Source organism: Podarcis liolepis (genome assembly GCF_965112155.1).
Source record: "Podarcis liolepis genome assembly, chromosome: 11".
NCBI classification, from domain to species: Eukaryota; Metazoa; Chordata; class Lepidosauria; order Squamata; family Lacertidae; genus Podarcis; species Podarcis liolepis.
In genome coordinates, this window is record NC_139565.1 from 64,103,808 (window position 1) to 64,128,362 (window position 24,555).

The 24,555-nt window shown below is 48.2% G+C and overlaps 1 protein-coding gene across 3 annotated transcripts in view; it reads left to right on the forward strand.

Annotated features, from left to right (window-relative positions):
• CNTFR (ciliary neurotrophic factor receptor) overlaps nt 1-24,555 on the forward strand; it is a gene marked incomplete at its 3' end in the record, with an annotated part of 437,882 nt that overhangs the window by 229,579 nt on the left and 183,748 nt on the right. For all 3 annotated transcript variants that reach the window (XM_083466189.1, XM_083466191.1, XM_083466190.1), the window contains one exon: nt 10,489-10,570. In XM_083466189.1, coding sequence (XP_083322315.1) covers nt 10,489-10,570 — 82 coding nt within the window. The remainder of the gene's footprint in view (nt 1-10,488; nt 10,571-24,555) is intronic.

Below are 24,555 nucleotides of genomic sequence, written 5' to 3' on the forward strand. Positions count from 1 at the left end.
AACCTCCACCAACATCTGGAAGCAGGGCCGGGTTTAGGTTTGACGAAGCCCTAAGCTACTGAAGGTAATGGGGCCCTTTAAATGTCCAGCTGTCCTTTGTCAACAAAAAATTATCATTTTTTGTGTTGAATATATGCTATATGGTAATTTATCAACCTAATAGGTATCTCAAGCCATTTGCACATGCAGAATGTAGGCACCCTATATATAGAAATGAGCAAACCAGGGATATTTTAGGGAGCAGGCGAGCAGACGGGGCCCATTTCTTACATCATAGGAGCCTACACAACACAAAACACTGTTGCTGTATGTAGGTTTTATTTCATTTGTTTTTTATCTTATGTTTTGGAAATGTACATCCAGCATTTTTTCCCTTTAAATGTTCTGGGGGCCCCCAAGAGAGTGGGGCCCTAAGCTAGAGCTTGTTTAGCTTATACAGCCATCCCTCGGGTTACAGACGCTTCAGGTTATGTGTTTTCGGGTTGCGCACCATGCCGAACCCGGAAGTACCGGAATGGGTTACTTCCAGGTTTTGGCACTCACACAAGCGCAGAAGTGCCCAATTGCAACTCAACGTGCGCAGACGTGGCGCTGCGGGTTGCGAATGTGCATCCCACACAGATTACATTTGCAGCCCGAACGTCCACTGTGCGTAAATCTGGCATTGTCTGGAAGAGTTCAGAACTAAAAAGAACTCTGTACATGTGTGGAGGGGATTCTCGCACCAGCTAATTCGAATGTCCTTTTTAGCATTTATTGGCTGGAAACCACAGAAGGGCAGGGGGATCAAATCCTGCTTGTGGGTTTCCCAGAAGGGGCTTCTGGCTGGCCACGGGGAGAACAGGATGCTGGAATAGCTGGGCCTGATCCAGCGGCTCTACTTACATTCTTACATTTTGTTTTAAATTGCCCATTTTAACAGTTTCAATCCAAGGGTTAAGACTTTAAGCTGCCTCCCTTTTCTTTTTAAAAACCCGTTCCTCGAGAGTGACTCTTGAAAGCTGCGCATACCAAAAAACCCTGGATTCCGTTTCCAAATTTCACCCAAATGTCAGTTTGCATGGGATATTATTATTGATTTATCCATTTGGTTCGCATCCCATCCTGTCTCCCAAGGGAGCCCAAGGCAGCACAATTCCCTCACCAGCTACAGTTTTATTGCTCGCTATGTGTAGAAAATGAATTGTATTTTTACATCACCTCTGGTGCCTTCAAGGAGCATGTGATTTTTTTAAAAGAAGTATTTTCCAAGCAAGGCTGAGATTCAACACAATCCTTTTTGTTGCTCCTCAACAAGCATTGAGGTTTTTGAAAGGGCCAACAATTCTTCAAATACACGGAGGGCTGTCACCTGGAAGATGAAGCAAGCTTGTTTTGTTGTTCCAGAAGGCAGGATCTGAACCGGTGGAGTCAAATGACCAGAAAGGAAATTCTGATTAAGAAGTGCATTCTGACAGCAAGAGCTGTTCATTAGTGGAACCGACTCCCTTGGTTGGAGGTTTTTACGCAGAGGCTGGATGTCCACCTGTCTTGGATGTTTTAGCTGAGATTCCTGCATTGCAGGGGGTTGGACTAGATGACCGCCAGGGTCCCTTCCACCTCCAAAATGCTATGCTTCTATGATTGATCCTGTCCCACATTTGCCTGTTTCCTTTTTATCCCATTTGATCTCCACAACTTTCCCAGGCAAGGAGTTCCCAAGCCCGCTTGATTCTTAGGGGGGAGAGGTCCCGTCCTTCATCTCCTCGCCTCTCCCATCATGTGATGGCCTGGGACTCGGACTCGGAACCAGAGGAGTCTCAGTCCGCACCGGATCCTCTGCCTCAGGCATCACCTGAACCAAGTCTGGGGCCTGATCCTGAAGAGTTCCAGTCTGCACAGGTTCCCCTGCAACAAGCACCAGCTGATCCAAGTCCGGGGCCTGATCCTGCCCTGGCTCCAGATGTGGGGAAGACCTCGTTGCCTCCAGCTGGGCCATCACTTACAGCTGCTCCACTACTGTTTGGGTCAGGGGAGGCTGAGGCGGCCCCTGGGTCTAGTCACCCACCGACGTCTCCCGAGCTGCAGAGACTGAGGTCTGAGAGAAGGAGAGAGATGAGTACTCGCAGGAGGAGTGCTCACTTTCGGGAGAAACAGGGAGGTGAGTCGCCGGGGGATCAGGACCGGCCGTTACCCCGACTAAGATAAAAGGCTGTCAGACCCCCAGGTTGGGGGATCAACATTGCTGTATGCTAGATCCTGTACCTGTCCTTGCCTGGTTTCCTGCCTCATGTCCTGCCTTGACTCTGTCGGACTGACTCCTAGCAGAACCTTTGGATTCTGGACCGGACCTGGACCGCATTTCACGGGTTACCCCCGGGCCCAGCACACATCAGTTGTCCAACCTGCTTCCTGCGAGCTCTTGTTCCATGAAATAAATTAAATTGCAAAAACCGCTCATTGGTTTTTATAGACCACCATCGCGCTCCCTTCTCTGCTGCCACCCTTCATTTAGACTTCGCCTTTTCAGTTGTCACTTGGTGGGTTTTAAACAATCAGTTATTTACTCGTTTTGTTTAGCCGGGAAGCGGCACATCGGTGTGGCGCTCCCTGCCAGCTGGGCAGACTGTGGCCCTGCGGCTGCCAAGACTCTCTCTCTGCATGGTTGGCAGAGCAAAGGTCAGCTGTGTGGTCCAGGGATCTCTGCCAACTGCTGCCCCCCCCCAACCCAAAGCACCCCCCCCTGAGGTTCTTCTGCACAGCCAGACTTCCTGGAAATACCCAGACAGGCTCCCGAGGCGTGAAAGAGCAGCTTCCTTCCTGAATCGGAGCAATCCACGTCCTCTATTGCTCCGGGAAGAGGAACGACTTGCTATTTTTGGACGGATAGTAATCATCTCCATTTTTAAATAACCATATTAATCTCCACTTATTAAACTACTTACAGTTGCAGTGTATCTCGAGAGTGTATTCCGGCTGCGTACTGAACTGAGCTGGGGGGGGGAGTGGGGGCTGTAATTATAAGCAGTTTTCTATGAACATAGAAGAGGCTTCTGGATCAGGCCAAGGCCCATCTAGTCCAGTTTGTCTAAGCCGTCTAGGTTGGTCTCCTGTTGAAGCGCTGTAGTTTATGCACTGCATGAAAATGTGGCTTCTTTTCTCTCTCTCCTGAACATTCAGCTTCATTTATTACCTTCATTTGGAAGGTAATAAAACCCAGCATCTAAAATTAGGTCTGTAAACAGACTGGAAGCTGGTGGAGAAGGTAAAATTGTAATGCAGTTGTGTGCTCCAGGAAAGCCACTTCTGCCCTGCAGAGGAGGTGGGATTGCGGGCGTCACGGCCCCAGCCGTGGGGGGAATCCCCGGCCGCATCATCCCCTGGCCGGCCAATTGGCTGGCTTGGGGGCATGGCCTGCCCTATTTAAGGCAGGACGCAGCCGGGGATCTCCCTCTTTTCCCGCCTGCCAGCTGTCCCTGCTTTTCCCACCCTCCCGCCCTATAAGGTTTTCGTTCCTTGACCTTGCTATGGACCTTGGTTGGTCGCCGTTGAGGGGCCTGGTAGGAATTTTTCCACTTGGCAAATTGGCACCAGCCACTTGGTTTTCGCCCACCTCCTAGCAAATCATCACAACTTTCTGGGTATTGGCGGTTAGGCATTGGTATTGCTCTGTAGATGAAAGAGGGGAGGTAGCGCCATCACCTGCTCCGCATATTGTAGGGTAGTCCGATAAAGGATTCCGGGGGGCGTGGCCCTGTCCAAAGCCTATAGAGGTGAGGGCCTAAGGCACGCCCCCTAGCGGTATCCCTGGGGGAGTTCCTAGTTGATGTGCATCAGCAGGACGCCCCCTACTGGTGGTTAACCCTTCCCGGACTTCGAGCGGATGGGCTGAAGCTGGATATAGTCGGTTAGGACCAATGCCTAAGCCAATACCGCTCATCACCTGTAACCAATGAAGTTGTGGCCTTATTTAGCCCATTAACCTTAATAATTGTGTCGTGTGTCATTATTTCCACAGGGGTGGGGGGACTTGCCACGCAAACCAGCTCCCATCAACACTTCACCTGTTCCTCTTTGCACCAGTTTATAAACCCAGGTTGCATTTTTCTAGCATTATTGTATTTACCATACAATTTGAGGCTGGTGTTTGGATCCAACCTTGTATCTTCCTTTCAGCTTTGCATACATAGGCTTAGTTACATTTGTAATTCCTTGCATTGCAGGGAGTTCGGCTCGATGAGCCTTGTTCTGCCTCCCAGCTCTGTGCGTCTTAAGTGCAACCTGTTGCTCAGACCATCGTCCCGATTTCCTCTTCCTTTGTGGTCTCCGTATTTGTGTGCTGCAGCCGTGACCGCTGCCGTTCTCTTTCCACTTTAGCCCTGCTGTGTGTACAATTTCTCTCTCCCTTCACTGTGCCAGCGTGTCGTGTCTGCGCTGAAATATCATCAGATTCTGACTTCAGAGAGATGTCAGCGGGGTGGAAATATTTCCTAGATGGACGCTCTTTTCTCAGTCTTGATTGCTGCCGCTTTCTTCCCGGGCGACTTTTGCTCTCCTTCCTTATCTTATAGCTGATGTTTCCCTCTCCATCCTGGCTCAGTCACAGGGGTGATCCCAGCCAGCCAGGGATCACATAGCATATATTGGGACAGCGACAACGAGGAGCCAGTCAGATCTGTGGTTGCATGAAAAAGCCATGTGCAGGTGAAGTCTGTGCAAATGGCAGGCCTTGCATTTCTCAAGGAATGTTTTTGCATTTCCCTGGGAATGCAAGGTATCTTTGAAAACCTGGGAATCGCTATCAGCAGCTAGGATTTCTGTTGCGCAAAAGTGGAAAACATTGAGTGGTTTAAATCTTACATTGTGGTGCAAACATACATGGGCTCTGGCAATTGCTGAAGAATCCACAATCTGTGCATGCTTAGAGGTAAAGACTCTACAGAACGCTTTTTCTCTTTCTTTCTCTTTGGCGATCCCTCATAGCCGAGTAAGATTGTCTTCCATAAACACAGTTTTAACAATAAGTCCAAAAGTGACTGTGGAGGCCATTTCTGGATCCATACGTCCTTCCACAGTGGGGACATTGGTTTCTGGATGGGAGTTGATCCCAGTATGGATTTGCCAAGCATGCCTTCCTCTTAGCACATTTCTCCCTTGCGTCCTGAGTTCGAGTGTCTTCAAAGCCCATGACACCTTTGGTCAAGGCTGTTCTCCAACTGGAGCACTCACAGGCCAGTGTTTCTCAATTGTTGGTGTTTATACTATATATTTTTTGGATTTGCCTTTAGACAGTCTTGAAACCTCTTTTGTTGACCACCAGCATTACGCTTCCCATTGTTAAGTTTGGAATAGAGTAGTTGCTTTGGAAGACGATCATCAGGCATCCGCACAACATGACCAGTCCAACGAAGTTGATGTTGAAGAATCATTGCTTCAACACTGGTGACCTTTGGGTCTTTCAGTACACTGGCGCTAGTTCGCCTGTCTTCCCAAGTGATGTTTTCGGAGACACCGTTGATGGAATCTTTTGAGGGGTTGGAGATGGCGTTTATAAGTGGTCCATGTTTCGCAAGCATACAGTAAGGTTGGTAGTATGATAGGAACACTTTTACGCAATATAGAACCATAGAATTATAGAGTTGGAAGGGATCTTCAGGGTCATCTAATGCCATAGCTGTCAACTTTTCCCTTTTCTTGCGAGGAATCTTATTCGGAATAAGGGAATCTCCCTTTAAAAAAGGGAAACATTGACAGCTGTGTCTAATGCAGGAATCACAATCCCTACCTTCCAACCTGGAGCCACTTAAAAACCTCCAACAAAGGAGAGTCCACCACTTTCCAAGGGAGATTGTTTCACTATTGAACGGCTCTTACTGCCCAAAAGTTTTCCTGATGTTGAGTCGGAGTCTCCTTTCTCATAACGTGAAGCCATTGGTCCTAGAACAGGAGGAAACCACCTTGAGATGCCCTTGAGATATTTGAAGGTAGCTATCTCCCCTCAGCCTCCTCTTCTCCAGGCTAAATATCCCCAACTCCCTCAACCATTCCTTGCAATGCTTGGTTTCCATTTCTTCATCCTCTTCGTTTCCCTCCTCTGCCCCCCTCCCAGCTTGCTGGATCTCTCTGCTGCTCCCCTTGTTGCGCCAAACCAAAATGTCCACCCATCTGAAATTGGCCTTATTTGTTCCTCGCTGTCTGTTCCTCACTGCCTCCCGCCAGCCTGGTGCCAGCCTTTCCTTCTGCCCCCCCCCCTACTGCCAGGGCTGCCATTGTTCCTTCCAGCTGGCGGATGTGACCCCCGCTTGCCAAGCCAAGCGTATTTTCCAGCTGGTTCACAGTCTGCCGACGGCTCTCCATCGTCACAACCCAACAGCCATTAACCGTAGACCTTCAGCCGACGCTCGCTCTTCCAAACAGATGAGTGGGATTTGGGTGCCTGGGACTTCCCCAGCAGTGCCAACCCTCCTTTCCTTGACTCTTGTGGTCCTCGCCCCCCATCCTTTGCGAATTTTTATAAATGAAAGAGAGAGAGAGGAGGGATCTGGCAGGCTTCTCCTTCTTGTAATTGTCTGGATCCTCCGGGCCTTTCCCAGCTCCTTCCGTTGACAGGCGGCGCTTAAATCAGATTAAAGGTGCCCTTTCAAGTGGGAGCAGGGCTGACCCCGCAGGTAAGACTTTTTCTGAAGAGCTTGGCGGCACGGCCTGCTTTTTCTCTGGGGTTCGACGCTGACAAGCTCTCCGCAAGCACCCTGCGGCTCGAGTCCTATTAAAGGGAGACTTGTTGGGACTCTGGGACGAGGAGAGAACACCAATGGGCTTTTTCATCCTGCCAAAGCCTTTCATCCCTGGATCTGAGGAAAAGGAAATGAGATGATGCAGAGATTGGGGGGGGGATGTTTCATGTTCCCCCAATGCCCCTGGCACCGACACTTCCCCTCCATCAAACACACACACACCTGCCCCACCTTTCCCTTGCTAAAGGTGTGCTTGCAGGTGAGCCGTGGTGCTTCGCTGTGGATTTGGGGCTCGAGGAAAGATTGGGAGAGGATTTGCACGGGACGCCTTACACGGGCCAGTTCTCCCTTGGGACTGAGGTAGGCATGGCTCAATCCTTCCTCTCCCTTTGACCCTGACCCCTCTCTCCACAAAAACACCACACCAGTGTTCAACCAGCTAAGATTATAGTAGCTGAAAAATTGGGGGTGGGTGGGTGGGAAGCATGTCTCTTGAATGGATTGTGGAAAAATCACAGCAACTGTGATTTAAGCAAACTGATTGCAAAATAATACAGTCATACATCGGGTTGAAGTTGCTTCAGGTTGAGCGCTTTCGGGTTGCACTCCGCGGCGACCCAGAAGTAACAGAACACGTTACTTCCGGGTTTCGCCGCTCGCGCATGCGCAGACGGTCAAAATGATGTCACGTGCATGCGCAGAAGTGGCGAATCGCGACCTGTGCATTCACAGATGCGGGTTGCATTTGCTTCAGGATGCGAACGGGACTCCGGAACAGATCCCGTTCGTATCCAGAGGTACCACCGTACCTATAAACCAGGCTGAAAGTTTTGTGAAAGAATTGCTGTTTTTTGAAATGTTTTCCAACAGCAAGATGAATGATGCCCTTGCAGCTTTCAACCTGCTGTGACAGTATAACTTTATGCTCTTTCTCTTTTGTTTATTTTGTTTATTTATAAAATAATATTTATTTCTTTAAACATAAAACAAACCCCATCCATCAGAGTAGAGAAAGGGACACTTTCATTTGTCCCGTGGCGTCTGAGAGGGGTTTTCCCCGTCCCACTGCAGGAAAGCCCACCGATTCCCAGTGAATCGGAACAATCCCCAATCAGGTTTTCTGTGGGTTGACATTAGTTCTGTTTCAGTGGTAAACCAGGGTTTTCCTGGAGAAAGCAGCTGGACAGAAGAAAAACCTCTCGTTCGTGTGCCTAGAAGTTGCAGGAGAAAAGGATTTGTGGATGAACTCATAGGGGGAAGAAGGCAGTGATGGGAGCTCTCAATCCATGGCAAAGTGTTTGTTTCTTCCCCTTTTCCATCTTTCCCCTCTTTCCAGCTTCCTTGCCCCGTGGCCTTGGTGCTTCCAACTTAGCCCACCCTCGCTGCTGTGTTCCTCTCCCACCGAGCCTTGTGAGAGCAGTGGAGGAACGGGCTGGGGGTCCCTCTGGTCTCCAGGGGGTCCCTGGGCAGTGGGACCTGGCTCTGCCAAACTTTGGCAGCGGTAAACGACCTTGGGAGTGTGCTACCTGCAAGCCCCAGTAAAAGGGCCCCATCGGGGGCAAACAGCAGCCTCTTGATTACTTGGACTGCCAGGGCGAAACAGGTGCAAAACGCCAGCATCTTGTCTACAACTTCATTAACATCCATCTGGACACGGGTGGCACTAGGGCTTGCCGATCAGAAGGTCGGTGGTTCGAATCCCAGCAACGGGGTGAGCTCCCGTTGCTCAGTCCCTGCTCCTGCCAACCTGGCAGTTCAAAAGCACATCAAAGTGCAAGTAGATAAACAGGTACCGCTCTGGCGGGAAGGTAAACGGCGTTTCCGTGCGCTGCTCTGGTTGGCCAGAAGCGGCTTAGTCATGCTGGCCACATGACCTGGAAGCTGTACACCGGCTCCATCAGCCAGCAAAGCAAGATGAGCGCCACAACCCCAGAGTCGGCCACGACTGGACCTAATGGTCAGGGGTCCCTTTACCTTTACCTTTACAACTTCACTACCATCTCTCAGTATTGTGAACAACAACAAACTTACCTTTTGTTGGTATCTTCATGAACTTACCTAAAAAGAAAAAGAAAACAAAAGACTGAGTTAAGCGCCTGAAAAATCTATTGAAATCAGACATTGTAAGTTCATCCTAGGTTGGGTAGTTCGCAAGTATCTGGCTTTGCATAAGGTTTTGTATTTTTCTCAGAAGATTGATAAAGAATGCATAATTATTTTGGTAATTATTGTGTATATATTAGTCTCCCAACATGTTGCATGAGTCGTCCTACAAAATTTGCCACCAGCCCGGAGGAACCCAGAAGCGATGGTAGCGATAGGTTTTGCCTCTCCTACAGAGGCCCTTCATGGAGCCGGCCTGGCGGTTGTGCGCACCCTTGCCACCTCCCCCACCTTCCATGCTCTGGATTGTGACAGCAATCGCTTTATCCTGAACACCGCTGCAAAGATTCTCTCTTAAAACAAGCCTGTAGAAGCAATTTGAAGTGCCGCCAATTGACAAGAAGTGAAACATTTAGACACGAGGTGTTCCATTTCCGCTCCTTCTGTGACATTTTCACTCAACGCAAAAGAAGAGCCATTTCTTCCGAAAACATTGATTTCGGGGGGTTGGAGCAGCGGGGGGCGGGGGGGTCAACCTAGGAATTTTGTGGAGAAATCTCTTCTTCCCTGTTCCCTTGCTAGTTTTGAACCGTTTTGTTTTCTCTCTCATTTCTGTTTTTAATATTATTATGCATGTTAGCCTCTGAGAGCTTTTCCACACTTCTGCAGGCCTCAGGCCCCCAAAGCACGGGTTCAAGCAGCTTTCTCCTTTTCCAGGGAAAACCTGTTGTTTAGTGCTAAACTGGAGGCAAACATTCACCAGGAGAAAACCCAAATTGCTGTTTGTTCCTATTTAGCAGTAAAGAGCAGTTTCCTCCAGAGATAATCTGGCTTTCTTGTAGAGCAGCTTTTCCCAACCTGGTGCCTTCTTCTTGTTTTGCACCACAACTCTCAGCAGCCTGATGGATCATTCCGTTCCTTGCCTCTGCCTGTTTCATGGGCCACTACCAGAAGTTTGGTGGTTCGAGCCCACCCAGGGACAGCTGGGGGCATGATTTCCACATTGCAGAAGGTTGGGCTTTCCCTTTTTTGCACTACAACTCCCATCAGCCTCTGCCAACACAGCTCTGCTGGAGCAGACAATAGTGATTCACTGGCTGGGGCTTATGGGAGTTGTAGTTCAAAGATCCAGAAGGCGCCAAGATGGGGAAAGTCTGCTCTACGTAAGTAGTTAGCTCAGCACCCCTCTTCTCTCCTTGAGGTTTCTTGGTTTTCAGCCCTCAATCCAAGAGGGCATCTTTTTGGCATCTTTTGGGGTTCGCGGAGAACGTCACGGTTTTGTATTGACCACACAATGCCCTTCCCTCTAATTTTGCGAAGATGGAGCGCGCATTTTCAGGTGACGCAACACGTGGGGACATGTGGGTTGCCGAGAGGGACAAGTCAAAGGGAATGCAGTCTGTTGCCAGCTGCAGCACCTCTGAATCAAATTAAGACCTGGGAGACACGGGTTCGAATCCTGACCGTGGCACTGGGCGGTGACAGGCAGATCTCTCTCTGCTGGCCTTTGCCAGCCATGTGAGAAAGGGAAAGAGAACCAGGGTTGAAGCTGTTTTGCCCAGTTCTTGTGATGCTGCAACCATTTGTGAGCTCATTTCTTACTGATTATTGCTTCCTTCTTCTCAAGTTTTGGCCCCACTGACCCCTCGCTGTTGTGTGTTTGCTCCTGCAGATGGCTTACCCTGTGTCGGCAGCATGTTACGTGGTGCTAGCTGCGGTGGTGGTCGTTTATGCTCAGAGGCACAGCCAGCAGGGTAAGTAGTTGCCTCCTCTCTATCCCAACATCAGTGGGAGATTTATGGTTATTTTACTACTTATGTATATTCCAGCTTTTCCCCAGACCAGGTGTCAAGGCGGTTTACAGACAAATTAAAGCAGTACAGATCAAAACACAAAAATCAAAACACCTATAAAAAAAGGCAAGTCAACTCTAAGTTGAAACAATATAAAAACAAATCTATTAAAACACAGACCATAAAAACACCACGGTGTGATTTGAAAGCCCCTGTCTCAAAAGAAACAATCAGTTTCCCAAAGGTCCCGTCAGGATAAAACAGTCTTCGCTTGCTGGTGGAAAGACAAGGAGGAAGCCAGTCTGGCTTCTTTCGGAGTCCCAAAGTTGTCTGGGAGCCACCACCGAGAAGGCCCTGTCCCCTGTCCTCACCCAGCTTGCTTGTGAGGGTGGTGGCATCAAGGAAAGGACCTCTCCCAAAGATCGCAGGGCCCAGGCAGATCTGTCTGGAAGAATTTGGTCCTTCAGATATTCTGGGCCTAAGCCAGAGCAGGAGATTTCTGCAGGACGAACGGCCAAGGCAGTTTCTTGTTTGCCCACCATAGACACTCCAAGACAGTGCTGGGGGTGAGTTGACTGAATCTGAGCTTCTCTGTGACACATGGTGAAGCATCCAGGTGGCCACTTGTCCAGGTGTCCAACTCCTTACTCACATGGCTTGTATAAATAGAGTAGAAGTCAATTGCATGGTGGATTACAAGGTGTTTTTCTACACCAGAGAGCTGTCAGCTAGAGAGCAGGGTTGTGTCCGTGTAGGGATATTCCACAATTTCTTCCAAGTACTTCACAGCTTCTCTCCGTGGCTGAAGAGGGGAACTTGCTGCAACTGAAGAGGGGAACAGTAGCTGAAATCCCTGCGGACGGGGCCCTCCAAGGTCCATCTAGTGGAGAAGCCGAGGGCATGCTCTCTTCTCTCCCTGTTTCGATCAGGCAAATGCCAATTATGGGGCATTCTGGGCCCCCAATGAAGACATCCCTTAGTATGGTTCATACTGATCACTGCACTGATTTTACTGGGTTTTATTTGTGTATTTCTTTTTTTAAAAAAGAGGGTTGTTCTGTTTTGTTTCATGTTGAAAAAATAAGAGACGCAGGCTAGCACACTTCGTTTCGTTTTTATTTTTGAAAGATGTCCTAGCTGTGGGCGAGTCGTTCCAAACAGCTTGCATATTACAATATTCCAGGGATACATATGTGGAACTCATAGTCGCTGGATGTCCGGAGGGCTCGCCAATTCTGTGATTCTATGTCTTTTTTAAAAAAAAAAAAGGAAAGAGCATTGGATAACTACATGGAGGATGCAGTCTTTTAGCTATGACAGCCTAAAATGCAATTGCTGCCTTTAGAAACAGCTTAGCCTATTGGATGCGGTTGTCGATGGGCGTAGGCAGATTTTGCCTTGGTGTCCAGTTTGTGAATCTCTCCAGGGCATCTCATTTGGGGTGGGCAGAAGAGAGCGTCATTCGCATCCAGGACATCTCCTCTTACGTTCTAATGGTGTGGTGTATGGTGGTAGCAAAAGTCCTGTAAACGCATTTCCTGGTCCAAAAAAGAGGGAAATCTAAGAACTATTAGGAGTTTGAATGCCTTGGGATTTTGCAGATGTTTTACTGTGGTTTTATAATTTGTTGGATGCTGCCCAGAGTGGCTGGAGCAAGCCAATCAGATGGGTGGCATATAAATATGATGATGATGGTGAAGTTCTGCCCCTTTTAGAGACAGAGGCTGGGCTCCGACAGAACTTGCCTCCAACCTGACCTTCGTGGGCTGTGAGGTTGTTGTTTTTTTGCCTTCTTCTTTTGAGCCCCTTCTCCATAATTGAGTCCTCCCTGGGTCTCGCATGCGCCTCTCCTCGCCTGGTGATTTCTCTATTTTTAAACGAGTAATTCTCCACTATTGATCAACACCTTGGCTGAATTAACTCACATTTAAATAATAATTATGTTTTCTCCCTGGAGAACGGAGGCAAGGAGGGAGATAAACACCCTTGGAAATGAATGAGCTTGTTCGGGCTGCATGCCGGGGTTAATATATTGATGGGTGTCCGAGCGGCTGCCATCCCGTAGCTTAGTAACCAGCAATAAGCAATTAGGCTCCGTCATTATTCAAGCAGAGGGAGGGCGATTTGACTTTCTCAGCTCCCTCCCGCCCTCCCCGCTTCCAACTCTGGCGCTAATCTTTGCCAATCAGCTCTGCTGCAATGCCCCATGGAGAGGTTGGAGTCGGGGGGCTGCAGGTGCCGTGATTGTGCTGCGGGCAGGGGGGGGGCATCTATGAGAGCAAGCGTAATCCTCAGGATGCAAGGAAAGGGGTTCATCTGATGCCCCCCACCTTCCAGCAGCCAGGTGCATCTCTTCCCTTCCCCTTGGCAAGAACGCTTTCTCCTCTAAAGAAGAAGGGCCAGAAGCACGCAGGCCAACTCCTAGGGGCTGAGGCAGTTTGTTGTTGTTGTTGTTGAGTCATTTAGTCATGTCCAACTCTTTGTGACGCCATGGACCAGAGCACGCCAGCCAGATGGGTGGAGTACAAATAACAAAATTATTACAGTGGTGCCTCGCAAGACAAAAAGAATCCGTTCTGTGATTCTCTTGGTCTAGCGGTCTTTTCGTCTTGCGAAGCAAGCCCATTGACGGATTAGCGGATTAGCGCTATTAGCGGCTTTTAGCGGCTTATCTGCTGATCGGATCAGCTGATAAGCGGCTTAGCGGCTTAGAAAAAGGGGGGGGGGAGGAAAAAAACCCAGCAGGAACTCGCAAGACATTGTCGTCTTGCGAAGCAAGCCCATAGGAGATTCGTTTTGCGAAGCACCTCCAAAACAGAAAACTCTTTCGTCTAGCGAGTTTTCCGTCTTGCGAGGCATTCGTCTTGCGGGGCACCACTGTATTACCATTAGTCGTGGATGCTTTAGCTGAGATTCCTGCATTTCAGGGGCTACGCTAGGTGATTCTCAGGCATAGCTGTCAACTTTCAAATTTGAAAATAAAGGATCACCTGTCCTGGGGACAGTCTACGGGATATCTAACAAGCCAGGATAGCAGTGGGAAACGGCGCTGGAATAAGGGAATTTCCTGCAAAAAAAGGGAAGGTTGACAGCTATGTTCTCAGGGTCCCTTCCGACTCTGCAATTCTCTGGAAATGAGGCAAGAATAAAGCAGCCTCAGAAGATATCAGCCCAGCACAACCTGCTCTCCAAACGTTGGACCTTGGCAGTCCTTTACGGTCCCGTCTCTTTCTGTTTTCCTGACGTGTCTGCTGCAGAGAGCCAGCCGGCGCTCAGGCCCTGCCAGGATGAGAACTCCCTGCCTTCCCAAGCTGTCACACACACTCTGCTTGCGAGCCTCGGCCGGTACACCTGCCAGCGCACAAACACACACCCATGTATATTTTAAAGGCAGGAAACAGCCTCCGGGCCATTTTGTGTCTTGCGTCTCTCTAATACTGAATAATGGAATTCCCTCTTGCGTGTCTCGGCTGGCAGGCCAGAGGCCAAGGGCTGTGGGCTGCCGGCCGGAATCGTCTTACCACTCCCCGAAAAGTCACTGAGCAGACTGGAAGAGGCACAACTGGGGCACGGGAGGCCAGCTGATGGGCTTTGTTGGACGCTGGGTTATCCGGGGCAAGTGCCCAGGCTTGCTGGCCCAAAAAGGCCCTCCCTCTGAACCTCAGAGCTTCTGAGCCACTAAGTCGCTGCTTGGGCTTCCCATCTCTTGCGGGGGCTCGATTAGTGCCAGCACCTTCTGTCAAGAGCTTGGGTGTAACCTTTGACGCCTCCCTTTCCATGGAGGCGCAGGTTGCAGCCACAGCAAAGGTCACCTACGGGACCGCCTCTCCTGGTATGCCCTGCGGAGGACCTTAAGGTCCACAAATGACAACATTTTGGAGGTCCCAGGCTGCAAGGTTGTTAGATTGGTCTCAACTAGAGCCAGGGCCTTTTCAGTACTGGCCCCAACGTGGTAGAGCGCTCTGTCACAAGAGACTAGGGCCCTGCGGGACTTGACATCTTTCCGCAGGGCCTGCAAGACAGAGTTGTTCCACCTGGCCTTTGGTTTGGACTCAGTCTGACCCTTATGTTTCCCTCCCCTTATGGTTTTGGTCTATGGGCCACTTTTAAAATGAGGCTGCATTTTAAATTGCATTTTAACCTGTATTTTAAATTGGTTCCCCCCCCCCCATTATGTTTTTACTGTGATTTTTTTGGTGTTAGCCACCCTGAACCCAGCTCTGGCCAGGGAGGGCGGGGTATAAATAAATTTATTATTATTATCATTATTATTATTATCATTATCATTATTATTATTATCATTATTATTATTATTATTATCCTTATTATTATTATCATTATTATTATTATCATTATTATTATTATCATTATTATTATTACTATTATTATTATATAATACGAGGACAAGGACAAGGTGGTTGTTTCCTGCTGTGGAGAGAAGGCGTTTAATTTATGCCAGTCTCCTCCAAAGTGGTCCCCTCCAGATGTTCATAGAGTCACAGAATTGTAGAGTTAGAAGGGATGCCAAGGGTCATCCATTCGTGCCCCCTACCATGTTATGGGACCCCAACCCCCATCAGCCAGCAATCCCAGGGGTCAAGAGTGGTGGGATCTGCCCTCCAAGAGCATCTGGAGGTCACCACATTGAGGGAGGGCTAATGTCATTATTGTCATCAACAAGGTTTTTACATTTACTCACAACATTTCATAGGACAATAGAATTGTAGAGTTGGAAAGGGGCCCCCAAGAGTCATCTAGTCTATCCCATTGCAATGCAGGAATGTCAACTAAAGCAACCATGACAGATGGCCATCCAATCTCTGCGTAAAAACCTCCAAGGAAGGAGAGGCTGCCACCTTCTGAGGGAGACTGTTCCACTATTGAGCAGCTGTTACCACAAGAAAATTCTTCCTAATACAGTGGTACCTCGGTTCTCAAACTTAATCCATTCCGGGAGTCCATTCGACTCCCGAAATGGTTTGAAAACCAAGGCATGGCTTCCGATTGGATGCAGGAGCTTCCTGCACTGAAGCGGAAACCACGTCGGACATTCAGCTTCCCAAAAAGTTTGCAGACTGGAACACTTACCTCCAGGTTTGTGGCGCTCGGGAGCCATTTTGTTTGGGAGAGCCACTTTCGCCCTTCAGAGGAGGTGTGGTTGCGGGCTTCATGGCCCCACCATGCGCGCAACGGCTTGAACCCAGCCTCCGCGCAATTGGGGGGATTCCCAGCCACGTCACCTCCTGGCCAGCCAATTGGCTGGCTCTAGGGGTGTGGCCCACCTTATTTAAGCCCGGGGATCTCCCTCTTTGCCGCTTACCAGCTTTTCCTGTTTCCCACCCTCCCGCCCTTTAAGGTTTCCGTTCCTTGACCTTGCTATGGACCTTGGTTGGTCGCCATTGAGGGGCCTGGTAGGAATTTTTCCACTTGGCAAATTGGCACCAGCCACTTGGTTTTCACCTGCCTCGTAGCAAATCATCACAACTTTCTGGGTATTGGCAGTTAGGCATTGGTATTGCTCTGTAGATGGAAGAGGGGAGGAAAGGCCATCACCTGCCCCACATATTGAAGGGTAGTTCGGTAAAGGATTCTGGGGGGCCTAGCCCTGTCCGAAGCCTATGGAGGTGAGGGCCTAAGCCACACCCACATTTGGTGACCCCCCAGGAGGGGTTCCTATTTGATGTGCATCAGCAGGACTCCCCCCACTGGTGGTTAACCCTTCCCGGACTTCAAGCGGAAGTCAGATATAGTCGGTTAGGACCAATGCCTAAGCCAATACCGCTCATCACCTGTAACCAATAAAGTTGTGGTCTTATTTAGCCCATTAACCTTAATAATTGTGTCATGTGTCTTTATTTCCACTAGGAGCGGGGGGGGACGGGGGACGGGACTTGCTACGCAAGAAAGGAGATTCCAACTAAACATTAGGAAGAACTCTCTGTTGGGAAGAGCTGTTTAAGAGGGGAACGAGCTGAAGTCGGATATAGTCGGTTAGGACCAATGCCTAAGCCAATACCGCTCATCACCTGTACTAATTGTGTCATGTGTCATTATTTCCACTGTGCGGGCGGGAGCTCGCCATGCAACGGAGCTTGCCTTCCAGCACCTGCCCTGCATCTCCCTTCCGCCTGCAGACTGAGCCCCTGACTCGGACCCCCTTGCGTCCTGCAACAGGGAGGGACTCTTTGCAGGCACCCAGAGGCCACGACCCCCCCCCCCTGCCCCCCTGCCGCTTGGTCAGGGTTGCAAAGGAGTGTGCAGGGAGCGCCAGCAAGGAACAGCGGACTCCCAAAATAGCAGCCAGAGAAATGTGACCCCATTTCTTCGCAGGCCTCTTGCCCTGCTGCTCCGTGAGGTCAGCCTCTGGGGTTTAACTGTAATTCACCCTGCATGTCTTGACAGGGAAAGGGCAAAGGTTCAGAGCAACGGGTGAGGGGCCACCTCTCTTGTTCCCGGATGCAGAGGCATCCCAGGAGCTGTGCTTTGCCTAGGAAGGCAGAACGCGGAGCAAAGTTCTCAGATGCAGCATAGCCTGGAAGTGACTTGTCCTTTGCAGAAGGTCTTGACTCTCCCTGGGGCCTTGACTGAGGCTACGGACCTTGCAATGGCAGCAGATCACTTATGGGTTCCCCGTCCTGATGGGGCCTTGCAAGTTTCCGGTCGGATTAATTGCTGATTTGTCCCTTGCACAGTACTCCCCGTGAGGAAAGGTTGCAGTGATTGGGACTTTTCAGTTCAGAGAAAAAGCAAGCAAGAGGCAGCATGATAAGATATTTATGAAATAACGCATGGCACTGAGAAAGGTCTCCCTCTCATAATGCTAGAACACGTGGAGAACTGGGCAAAAACAAACAAGATGAATTTTAACAGGGAGAAATGTAAAGTATTGCACTTGGGCAAAAAAAATGAGAGGCACAAATACAAGATGGGGGACACCTGGCTTGAGAGCAGTACATGTGAAAAGGATCTAGGAGTCTTGGTTGACCACAAACTTGACATGAGCCAACAGTGTGACGCGGCAGCTAAAAAAGCCAATGCAATTCTGGGCTGCATCAATAGGAGTATAGCATCTAGATCAAGGGAAGTAATAGTGCCACTGTATTCTGCTCTGGTCAGACCTCACCTGGAGTACCGTGTCCAGTTCTGGGCACCACAGTTCAAGAAGGACACTGACAAACTGGAACGTGTCCAGAGGAGGGCAACCAAAATGGTCCAAGGCCTGGAAACGATGCCTTATGAGGAACGGCTAAGGGAGCTGGGCATGTTTAGCCTGGAGAAGAGGAGGTTAAGGGGTGATATGATAGCCATGTTCAAATATAGAAAAGGATGTCACATAGAGGAGGGAGAAAGGCTGTTTTCTGCTGCTCCAGAGAAGCGGACACGGAGCAATGGATGCAAACTACAAGAAAGAAGATTCCACCTAAACATTAGGAAGAACTTCCTGACAGTAAGAGCTGTTTGACAGTGGAATTTGCTGCCAAGGAGTGTGGTGGAGTCTCCTCCTTTGGAGGTCTTTAAGCAGAGGCTTGACAACCATATGTCAGGAGTGCTCTGATGGCATTTCCTGCTTGGCAGGGGGTTGGACTCAATGGCCGTTGTGGTCTCTTCCAACTCTATGATTCTATGGAAGTGGCTTTCTGGCCAGAAGCAGGAAATGGGTTTGCAAATCTTTTTACTGACACCTCCCTAGCATCATTCATTCATTCATTGCATTTATTTTCTGCATTTCCATTCCACCTTATTCTCCACGGAGCTCAAGGTGGTTGATATCCCCACAACAACTCTATAAGGTAGGGTAGGCTGAGAAGGGATGAGTGACCCCCAAGGTCAGCCGGTCAGCTTCCTGCCAATGGAAGATTTGAAGCAGAATTTGAAGTGAGCTTCGTGGCCAAGTGGGAATTCGAACCCTGGTCTCCAAGGTCCTAATCCAGCACCCTAACCACTACACCACACTGCCAGTATCAACTCAACCTAAGCTCTTGGCATAAAATTTGCTTACCAAAATTGCTTACCAATACAGAGTTTTAGTGGGTGAGCAAAGTAGGAATTCGAACTCTGATCTCCAAGGTCCTAGTCCAACACCCTAACCACTTCACCATACTGCTGTTGTGTCTTCTGCAGAACTAAGTGGTTCTGGACCAGTATAGCAGGCTGACCTCATGGGTGGTGGTGGAGAGAGAGAAAAAATCAAGCCGTTCCTCCTTTACAGGACCAAGACCCAGAGGTTTTTTGTCTCTGGGCTGTTCTCCTTCGTCCAGAGGGTGGGCAGAACCCACTTCCCCTGTTCTCGGGCAACGTGGAACGGATGTCCCTGCATTGCCTGTGTTTACAAACAACCTACAGAGGGGCTATTATTATGAACAGTTATAAGGGATTATATGTACTTGGCATGAAGTTTGCTCCAAGAAGGAAAAGAGAGAGGAGGGTGTGTGTTGGTTCTGCTCTGGTGATGTTGCTCTTGTTGTTTTGAGCTGGAGGAGCTGAGATTGCAAACCAAAACAAGTTCCCTTAGACGCAAGTTCAAGGTGACCTAACTCTCTGGTTAATAGGTCTTTTTTTATAAGATATTTATTAAGATTTTTTTAAGATATTACAATACAAAATGAAAAAGAAAAAAAATACAAAATAAAAATGATTAAAAAACCACTCCATTTTTCTATTACTTATTTTCTTTAACTTGTTTCCCGGACCTCCTCATACCTCCCTTTTTTGTATTCCAGTTCAATTTGTTGGCTCAGCAAATCCTTACCCTCTTTGTTTATCCTAATCTTTGGTCTTAAAATAGTAACATTAGATTTTTCCCTATTAACAACCCATTTTTCATATTCCCTTAAAGCATTACAGCTGGAAACCACTTAATTCCTATCCAACATCATTCTAACATTCATTAATTTTACAATATTTCTGTAGATAGTCTTTAAATTTCTTCCAATCTTCCTCCACCATTTCTTCTCCCTGGTCTCGGATTCTGCCAGTCATTTCTGCCAGTTCCATATAGTCCATCAGCTTCATCTGCCATTCTTCCAGAGTGGGTAAATCTTGTGTCTTCCAAATCTTGTGTCTTGTGTCTTTTATAGAGAATACATTATAGGTAACAAATGTGAATTTATTTATAATTTGTTTAAAAATTAAAATATTAATTAAAATATCATATGTGTGTGTGTGTGTGTGTGTGTGTGTGTGTGTGTGTGTGATTTTTATTAATATTTTAAAATGGTTCTAGAGGATTCTGCAAAATACAATATTATCATACAGGGACTGATTATGATATACATAGTCCATACAAAATTATTGATCGCTGTTGATCTATAATAAAATTAATAAACCACAGGTATGTGAATGCGTGGACTAGAATTATTTATAGTGTAGACTTAATGGCTAAGACTAGGTTACAAAACATGAACCCTGTTATACCAAGAGAAATAAATTTAAGCATTCAAAAGCCCTGACCTCCTGCATCTGCCATATTGGGTTATAGCCCAAGGGGTTTTTTGGCCGTCTCCCTCCTTGCTTACAAATGAAATAAATTGACCAAACAGGTGCATAATCGTCCTTTTCTCTTTGGTCTGTAGGGACTCTCTGCTTATTAGTTAATAGATCTTTAATTCATCATATATAGAAAGAGAGAGAGAGAATTTTAATTTTATTAGCACTTAATTGCTTTTTAAATATTACTGTATTAGTTTTTAGCAGTTTCTATTTGATCCGTAACCTGCCTTGAGTCCGTGTATGAGAAAAAGGTGGAATAATAACGTAACATAACATAACGTAACGTAATATAATATAATACGGTCATACCTCGGGTTATAGCCGCTTCAGGTTGCGTTTTTTCGGGTTACGCACCTGCTGAAACCCCGAAGTACCAGAATAATAATAATAATAATAATAATAATAATAATAATAATAATAATTGTAATAATAATAATAATTTTCCCAGCCACTGGGAAATTTTCCCAGCCACTCTGGGCGGCTTCCAACCAAATATTAAAATACAGTGGTACCTCAGGTTACAGACACTTCAGGTTATATATGTTTCAGGTTACAGACTCTGCTAACCCAAAAATAGTACCTCGGGTTAAGAACTTTGCTTCAGGAAGAGAAATCATGTGGTGGCAACGGGAGGCCCCATTAGCTAAAGTGGTGCTTCAGGTTAAGAACAGTTTCAGGTTAAGAATGGGCCTCTGGAACGAATTAAGTACTTAACCCGAGGTACCACTGTACAGTAGTATTTTAAACATTAAAAACTTCCCTAAACAGGGCTGCCTTCAGATGTCTTTTAAAAGTAAAATACAGTGGTGCCTCGCAAGAAGAAATTAATTCGTTCTGCGAGTTTTTTCATCTTGCGAATTTTTCGTCTTGCGAAGCACGGTTTCCCATAGGAATGCATTGAAAATCCAAAAGGAAACAAACTTGGAAGACGTTTTCGTCTTGCGAAGCAAGCCCGTAGGGAAATTTGTCTTGCGAAGCAACTCAAAAAACGAAAAACTCTTTCGTCTTGCAAGTTTTTCGTCTTGCGAGGCATTCGTCTTGCGAGGTACCACTGTACCTTGACATCTGGCGGGAGGGCGTTCCACAGGGCACTACTGAGAAGGCCCTGTCCCTGTTCCCTGTAACTTGGCTTCTCACAGTGAGGGAACCGCCAGAAGGCCCTCGGCGCTGGACAAACCCCCCAACTCTGTTTCTTTGTTGCATCCCATCCCTTTCTCAGCAGGCCAGGCTCTTGCCCTGCCACCAAGAGCCGAGTATGGAAAATGAGATGCATTTTCAGCGATGCCATAGAAAGGTCTGGGCATGGGATGGCACTGCCACCCTCTTGCAGCCAGCACCCCAGGGAGGCTAATCAGAGCGTGAGCCGAGCGGAGAGGGCCAGGCTCTCTGCAGCGAGGCGGGAGGTGTCCTCGCAGCCATCCCGGCGTCTGGGGCCATTGATCCCGCCATGCTGAGCACGTTGCCGGCGGTTGTGCTTGCGTTTTTTAGCTCAGGTGCAGAAAGTTAATTGCTCTTTTCACTTTGTTTAATGGGGATGCTGCTGTCAGAACTACTCAGGAGGAAATTACTTTGGCAGGATGGTGACATTGCAGAGGGAGGGGGCCAAGGCAGGGTGGGCGATGAACCGAACACCCTTCTAGCTGAAAGCCTTCATCTCCCAGGCGGGAGTGTGTGTGAGAGAGAAGCACAAGGGCGCCACACTGGGAATGTCAAATCCTGCCCGGGCAATGGAGCAGGGAGACAGAACGTCCACCCCCTGGAAGTTCAGTGGCTTGATTTGATTTTTGCAAGCTTTCTGTTCTCTTGCTCCTCCTCATTCTTGGAACTTGGAGCCATGGGTTCGAGTGCTACCGTCCAGAGCAGGATAAAACAAGCTTGCTCCATCTTCCATGTGACAGCCCTTGAGATATTTGAAGATAGCTTTCATATCTGATCTCTTCTCTCCTCTTCCCCTGGTCTAAACTACCCAGCTCCATCAAGCGCTCCTTGTATAAGGCCATCATGGTCGCCCTCATCTGCACGCCTTCCAGCTTGTCAACATCCTTCTTAAATTTGGGGTGCCCAGAATTGGCCTGGTATGCCAGGTGTGGTGTGACCAAGGTAGAATAGATTCAGTAAAGGTAAAGGGACCCCTGACCATTAGGTCCAGTCGTGGCCGATTCTGGGGCTGCGGCACTCATCTCGCTTTATTGGCCAAGGGAGCCGGCGTACAACTTCCGGGTCATGTGGCCAGCAGGACTAAGCCGGAGCGGTACCTATTTATCTACTTGCACTTTGACGTGCTTTCAAACTGCTAGGTTGGCAGGAGCAGGGACCGAGGAACGGGAGCTCACCCCATTGTGGGGATTCGAACCGCCGACCTTCTGTTCGGCAAGTCCTAGGCTCTGTGGTTTAACCCGCAGCGCCACCCGCATCCCATAGATTTAGTGGTTCTCGCTTAATCCCCACAAAAACCCTGCAAGGTAGACTAGGTTGGGAGGCGGTGCCTGACTCCCAAGGTCAGCCAGTGAGCTTCCTGGCCAAGTGAGGATTCGAACCCTGGTCTGGCAGGTCCTGGTTTGGCACGCTACCCACTACAGTGTATGGTGCAATTTTAGCTATATGGCATATGGTCGCCTGGCCTTGCTACTCGTGAGGAGGGCAGGAAGGACAAGGACTTGACAGTGTATTTCATCTGTTACCAACTGGCTTCTAAGGTGACTGTAGCAAGCAGCACCGAATGTACCCTCCAGCTTATCTTTGGACCCTTTTGGTCTATGGAGTTGCTTGGAAAAAAATCCAGAAATACCAATGGAAGCTGAAACTAGGTGCTCCATGTCAGGTTTTCTCTGCAATCTTCCTGAAACTTCCCTATGACATCTACCCATGAACAAATGGATTGGGGGTCAGAACACAAATGAGAGAGAATGGTAGGTGGGAGAGGAAAAAGCCAGAATAGATTGAGGCAGGGAAACAAGGAGACTTTGCATTTGTTTGCTTGTTTGTGAAATTTATATACCATGGTCATTTAGTAAAGGGCACAAGATACAGTAAATAAATAACATAATACCTGGAAAAATGGCCTTACTCCAAATATGCCCCCTTGAACACTTCAGGAAGGTCGGCGGTTCGAATCCCCGCAACAGGGTGAGCTCCCATTGCTCTGCCCCTGCTCCTGCCAACCTAGCAGTTCGAAAGCACACCACTGCAAGTAGATAAATAGGTACCACTGTGGCAAATCTGCCCCCTTGAACATTTCAGTCTGTGGAATTGGCACGGGTGCCACACAATGGCCATTATGCATCAGTAGGAAATCAACCTTCTAGTGTGGTGGTGTGTTTTTAGTTCATTACTGGTTTCAAATGTTTGCATGTCTTAATTGTTTTTACTAATGATTTTATTGTTCTGTTCTTTTTATAAACCACTTTGAGGGTTTTCTTTTTACAAACCAAGCAGTATATAAATTTTATGAAATATATACAATCAAAAATAGCCTGTGTTCCCTCCCTCTCTGTGTTGGAAAGAAAGAGGTTTTGCAGCCAGTCTCCTAATTTGCCTGTGTCCCAGTCCCGTTGCTCTGGGACTTAGTGGGATTACTGTACCAATGAGCCTCTTGGGCTTGCCGATTGGAAGGTTGGCAGTTTGAATCCCCGCGACGGAGTGGACTCCCGTTGCTAGTCCCAGCTCCTGCCAACCTAGAAGTTCGAAATCATACCGGCAAGAGCAGATAAATAGGTACCACTGCGATGGGAAAGGTAAACGGTGTTTTCATGTGCTCTGGCTTCCATTACAGTGTCCCGTTGCAGCCAAAACCGGTTTGGTCATGCTGGCCACATGACCCGGAAATCTGTTTGTGGGCAAACGTCGGCTCCCTCAGCCTGAAAGCAAGATGAGCCCCACACCCCATAGTCACCTTTTCCTTTAAATAAGCCCCCAGCCTGTGTGTGCCATTTTTCCACCACACAAGTGGCTTCAAAGCAGCTGACAGTCCTGGTCCTTTTCTAAGGAAGAGACAGAGAGACAGAGAGAAATCACACCTCATCCCTCAATAAAATCGCCCAACATCCATAATGAAACAGCAGGTAAGACGATAGCAGTGGTTATTCTCGATTAAATGAGCCAAAGTAAAAGGACCTTGTGGCACTTTTAAAGACTAACAAATGTATTATGGCCTAAACTTTTATGGACGGCAGTTCATGATGCAGCCCGCAAAAGCCCAACGCCGTCATCAATTCATTTGTTTTTAAGGTGCCTCACAAGGCTCTTTGCTGTTTTTGCTGCCCCTCTGGAATCAGTAAACGGCTGCCAGTTTTGAGTTAGTGCCCCCAGAGCTTTGGGCTTTTGGATGAAGCAGCGAGGAACCATTTCTGAACCTTCTCCCATTTCCGTGGACGGGCTTTTCCCGATGCAGAGCTGCAGTGTGTGACTGAGTCTGGCAGATTCCAGCCCATAATTAATTAGCATCGACCGCCCTGCGC